This window comes from Bison bison, unplaced genomic scaffold (genome assembly GCF_000754665.1).
Source record: "Bison bison bison isolate TAMUID 2011002044 unplaced genomic scaffold, Bison_UMD1.0 scf7180017864037, whole genome shotgun sequence".
Taxonomy (NCBI): Eukaryota; Metazoa; Chordata; class Mammalia; order Artiodactyla; family Bovidae; genus Bison; species Bison bison.
In genome coordinates, this window is record NW_011494609.1 from 4,920,297 (window position 1) to 4,926,409 (window position 6,113).

General features: G+C 45.2%; 1 protein-coding gene across 1 annotated transcript in view; it reads left to right on the forward strand.

Moving 5' to 3' along the window:
• The window catches only part of LOC104984995 (aryl hydrocarbon receptor-like), a 43,518-nt gene that overhangs the window by 19,667 nt on the left and 17,738 nt on the right, over nt 1–6,113 (forward strand). Inside the window, exon 5 of the mRNA XM_010834983.1 lies at nt 5,121–5,210. Within this exon, the coding sequence (XP_010833285.1) occupies nt 5,121–5,210 (90 nt within the window). The remainder of the gene's footprint in view (nt 1–5,120; nt 5,211–6,113) is intronic.

A 6,113-nucleotide genomic window follows, 5' to 3' on the forward strand; every position in this document is an offset into this window, starting at 1 on the left:
CAGGATACATTATTGTTATATAATCCTAAGGAATGTGGAGAAAGAAAAAAAGTTTGTCCTTTCTTCCTCGTTGAGAATTCCAGACCCCTCTCTCCTTGGGGACCCCTAGACTCCCTATCAACCTGCCTAGGAAATGACTCTCTCAAGAGTACTATTTTTTTTTAATACTTCATACTTTAAAAAACTTAAAAAAAGACCTGCTACAAAAACTGTCAAAATGTTACCATAAATGCTGGACGTATGATGGTTGATTACAATGATCACTTTATTTTGTAGTGAATTTAAACTGCTTTGTATCTATACCTTTAACATAGGAATTTTAACCAAAAGTCTCTTGAAATAAGATGCCTAAAGAATAGTTTTAAATTAGTTTGTTTAATTGAAAATTATCAAAATTCTGTATTAACCACAGTTCCCCACAGAAACAGAACCAGTAGGATGTGTGTGTGTGTGTGTGTGTGTGTGAAGAGAGAGAGAGAGAAAGATTTTAAGAAATTGGTTCATGTGAATGTGGGGTGTAGCAAATCTGAAATTAGCAGGAAGGCTAGAAGCTTATAGACCCAAGCAAAAGTTAATGTTGCAATCTTCAGTCCAAAGGCTGAAGTCCAAAAATTCTGAAAGCAGAATTTTTTCTTAGGGATCTCAAACTTTTTCCTTTAAGTCCTTTAACTAACTGGATGTGACCCACCCACATTATGGAAGGCAATCCGTGTTACTCAGAGTCCATTTATTTAAATGTTATTCACATCTCAAAGGGGCTTCTCTGATAGCTCAGTTGGTAAAGAATCCACCTGTAATGCAGGAGACCCCAGTTTGATTCCTGGGTCGGGAAGATCCACTGGAGAAGGGATAGGCTAGCCACGCCAGTATTCTTGGGCTTCCCTGGCGGCTCAGCTGGTAAAGAATCTGCCTGCAATGCGGGAGACCTGAGTTTGATCCCTGGACTGGGAAGATCCCCTGGAGAAGGGAAAGGCTACCCACTCCAGTATTCTGGCCTGGAAAATTCCATGGACTACAGTCCATGGGGTCACAAAGAGTCAGACAGGACTGAGCAACTTTCACTTTCACTCTCACATCTCAAAAATGAATACTTTCACAGCAACATCTAGATTAGTATTTGACCAAACTCTTGGGCACCATACCTAGCCAAGTTGATACATAAAAATGAACCATCACAGCTTCATATTTAATAACATTTTAAATGACTGCCAGTAAGAATCAGTTTCAGTTGCTGAAGGAAAAAAACTTGTTTCAGTTGCTGAATAAATATTTGACATTTTTTAGGTGCCTTTTAAGATGTTTGGCATTCAAGAACAAGTCAAATTTAAATAATTCTATTTTTCTAAAAATACACTAGACAAGGAAATGATGAAGTAAGACCAGGCATAAAATATAAAAAATAATAAATGGTAAAAATCTGATGCCATCCAAATAGAATAACTGATGTTTTCTCTGTTTCTTTGGTTGTGTATGGAGAATTGGGACTTCTAGACTGGCAGTGGGAAGAGCTTGGCAGATGGCCCTCTGGCCCCAGTTCAGTGTGCCAGAGGCTCTACTCTGGATGCATGCAGCCAGTAAGATAAGGCTCCTTCTCTCCCCAGTTCCCAATCTATGGTTGTGGTTTCACCCTATGAGTGGCAGGCTTCTGTCAGCTCGCATCACCCCAGCTCATTTTGCCAAAGCTCTGTTCCAAGAAAATATGGCCAAAAATCCTGGGCTTCCCTTCCCACATCAAGGCCCCATTTATAGGGTAGAAAGTCTGTCACAGGAATGGCAGACTGAAAATTTCCCCAACTCAGTTCCCTTTTAGTGGGGAGGATCCATACTCAAACGGTCTAGTCAAGATGATCAGAGATTACCATCCTTGCCTAAGACTCATTCATAGAGAAAAGATATAATTCCAGAGAAGTGGCCACCACCCATGGTCCCAGCTCCAGTAAAGGGGCTCTGGAGAGAAATAGGCCATAAGAATAGGGAGTTCTGAAGCTCTCCCTAAAGGGACTAAATTAGTTTGGAACAGAGCTTGGGGAAGTTCAGTATAATGGCACTCTCAAAAATGATGGTAATTTTGATAGTTACCAATTCAGAGGGGTGAAATTGTAGAACAGCTAAAGTTTAACAGAGAAAATCAGGGAAACAGACAGCTTAGAAAAAGCCTGGAGTCAGAATAAGCCTCAAAACAGCAAAATCCTGCTCCTGGAAAGGATTCAACTATAACTGGATCACACTCAAGGTTATGCTCAAAATTCTTCAAGCTAGACTTTAGCAATATGTGAACCAAGAACTTCCAGATGTACAAGCTGGGTTTAGAGAAGGCAGAGGAACCAGGAATCAAATTGCCAACGTTTGTTGGATCATAGAGAAAGCAAGGGAATTCCAGAAAAACATCTACTTTTGCTTCAACGACTGTATTAAAAGCTTTGACTGTGTGGGTCACAACAAACTGGAAAATTCTTAGAAAAGAGATAGGGATATCATGGGACCAGATGCCACAATCTTAGTTTTTTAATGTTGAGTTTTAAGCCAGCTTTTTCACTCTCCTCTTTTATTCTCATCAAGAGGCCTTTAGTTCCTCTTCCTTTCTGCCATTAAAGTGGTATTACTTGCATATCTGAGGTTGCTGATATTTCTCCTGGCAATCTTGATTTCAGCTTGTGATTCATCCAGCCCAGCATTTTGCATGATGTACTCTGTATATAAGTTAAATAAGCAGGGTGACAGTATATAATCTTGGCGTACTCCTTTCCCAATTTTGAACCAGTCCATTGTTCCACGTCCAGTTCTAACTATTGCTTCTCGACCTCCATACAGGTTCCTCAGGGGACGAGAAAGGTGGTCTCATATACCTATCTCTTGAAGAATTTTCCACAGTTTGTTGTGATCCACACAGTCAAAGGCTTTAGCATTGTCAATGAAGCATACTACTACTACTAAGTCACTTCAGTTGTGTCCGACTCTGTGCGACCCCATAAATGGCAGCCCACCAGGCTCCCCCGTCCCTGGGATTCTCCAGGCAAGAACACTGGAGTGCGATGCCATTTCCTTCTCTGCAATGAAGCATAAGTAGACATTTTTCTGAAATTCTCTTGCTTTCTCTATGATCCAAAGAATGTTGTCAATTTGATTCCTGGTTCCTCTGCCTTTTCTAAATCCAGCTTGTACATCTGGAAGTTCTTGGTTCACATACTGTTGAAGCCTAGCTTGAAAGGCTATGAGCATTACCTTGCTAGCGTGTGAAATGAGCATAATTGTATGGTAGTATGAACATTCTTTGGCATTGCCTTTCTTTGGGATTGGAATGAAAACTGACCTTTTCTAGTCCTGTGGCCACAGCTGAGTTTTCCAAATTTGCTGTCATATTGAGTGCAGCACTGTAAAAGTATCATCTTTTAGGATTTGAAATAGCTGGAATTCCATCACTTCCACTAGCTTTGTTTGTAGTAATGCTTCCTAAGGCCCCGTTGACTTCATACTCCAGGATTTTCTGTAATAACTGCTTAATTGTTTGAATTTTTGTTCCACCAATCCATGTGACTAGGAATAGTGGTACATTAAGACGTATTTCCACATTGTTTTATTGCCCAAGAAATGGGGGGTGGGATCTAGTGTATCAGTGAGTGGAGGGGCTGGGCTTGGTTTGCAAGCTGAAGAGTTCACCCATTTTAACCAGCAGAAAAGCAAAGCTTATGGAACCAGATAAACATACATTGTGAGACCCCCAGGGGGTGCAGTGGTAAAAAATCCTGCATCCAGGGGATGCAGGTTTGATCCATGGGTTGGGAAGATCTCCTAGAGTAGAAAATGGCAACCCACTCCAGTATTCTTGCCTGGGAAATCCCATGGACAGAGGAGCCTGGCAGGCTACAGTCCATGGGGTTGCAGAGAGTCGGATGCTGAGTGACTGAGCATGCAAACTTAGGTTGCAGGGTGGTGGGACCCTGTAGAAGTCCTCTTCCCACTGCCCTTTATTTTCAGTGCAAAGTAGCAAGGCTGAATGTGATGACAGGGAAGGAGGTGTCAGAGATGTGAGGGGAGAGAGAGGGGTGTGAAACAGTCATCTAAGAGAACAGGAGACTGAATTAGACCAAGGAAAATGTAACAGAATGCTTAAGCAGCATCTGGGACCATCTAAGATTCACAGTCGGGAGTGTAATGTCATGCTCAGCTGTGAGGGTGCAGACATGGAGTGAACGGAAGGCTGAATTTAACCAGGTTTAGAGCTCACCCAGTTGAGCTCAATGAATCAAGAGAGGAGCACAGAACTGGGGAGTGTACACGAAGCAACCATTACAGTAATTGATATTAACATACAGTAAAGGTGTGACACGGAGCAAGCAGAGCATGGCATCCTCCGGCAGTGTTATCATTACCCTTGTTGTTGTCATCACTGTCATTTACTTGGAAATGCTGGGGCCGGTGGGGGATGGCTTCAAGCCACAGGTACGTGTTTCCTCAACATAAGTATAAAAGACTGTTTCCAACTGAAAGCTTAAAATTAAAACTCATCTCAACCACAACCAAAAACATGTTTTTCCTGAGGCTTGATGCCTCTTAAGACTCTCCTGGGAAAATGGTTAAAATTTTGTATTCCTGGGGTTTCCAACCGGGTGGCTGCAGGAGGGCTGGGAGGTGATGAGCTCCATTTTTCCCCCCCGGCCAGGCGAGCCCAGCCACAGCCTCAGTGGATAGAGAGCACTAGTCTGCTCTGTCTCCTGACGAGGGGCGCTGAACGGATCAGTTGCGTCAAGAAGACAGATGAGAAGAGGAAAACAAAAAAATGTGTGTGTATTTGTTTGATTAATTGCGGTTCAGTTTGCAGTGTTCTCAACTGACAGAAGTTGGAATTTGACTCTGCTGTCTCAGACATGCATGTGCGCACGTGTGCACACACACACGCCCACACATATGCACAGGCGCGCGCCTTTCCAGCAGAGCCCAAGTGAATGAGGGGTATTTGCACTGAGCAGCCTTGCAGGATAGCTTACCAAGTGATGATTCAGGATGTGCGCGACTCCCACACCAAAAGGAAGCTCAGCAGAAGCCCCTCCCAACCTGAGTCTGGCCTCAGGAGCTCCACCCGCCTGCACACTCTGAACCGAGCCCTCTCTGCCTCTCGCCAGGCCCTCGACGGCTTCCTCGTGGCGGTCACGGAAGACGGCTATGTTTTCTATGTCTCTCCCACGGTCCAGGACTACCTGGGGTTCCATCAGGTGAGTGGTTATCTTTCAGTTGAGTAGTTAGGGGTGAGGTGGGGCCACGTTACGCTAATGTCTGTGGGGTGACTGTAGGAACCTAGGTTTCAATCCCGCACATACATACTGCATGTCCCCACCTGAGCCTTCCCAAAACACTGGCTTCCTCAACCTGGAGGAAGGTGACCACACTCTGGGGAAAGGAGAATGACCAGGCATTTTGAAGTCTGTTGGATAGAAGGTGTGGTCACCTGAGTATCTCCTAAGGACCCTGCCACTTCTCCAGTCAGGGGGCTCCAGACCTTAAAACTGTCTCAGGTTCGGAAACTGAGCAAAGGATGATCACTTCTCATGGAGGTGATGGCCCTCAGCCTCCTGGGCCTCCTTCCTCACTTCCTTTTATACATGTTAAGCAGCATCGCTGTTGGCTGCCCGTCACTTTTCCCTAAGGACATTGTACTCTGCAACCATCTCCACAGCCCCAAGGCCCAAGGCACCCCTCTGGCCTTGCTGGTCGTCACTGACTAAAGCCCACTGACTTCTGGTCAATACGTGCTGCCACCTGGCCTCTGGTACCTCATGGCTCCGTCGTCCCGGTGGATGCTAATGAGCCCAGCCCGGTGCCTTCCTCTCTGCCATCTGTTCTGACCACACAGCACAGTCACCAAGCTTCTCAGGGGTGCTGGGCCCTCCACTAATGCACCTCCGTGGCCTTGGGGAGCACTGGCCCTGGCCTCCCACGGCATGTCACCTCTGGACCTGTTTCCCTCAGCCTTTTTTGTCCCTTCCTCTGCCTTCTGCCTGGAGAAGGAAATAGCAACCCACTCCAGTATTCTCGCCTGGAAAATCCCATGGACAGAGGAGCCTGGTGAGCCACAGTCCATAGGGTCACAAAGAGTCAGACATGACTGAGCACGCACT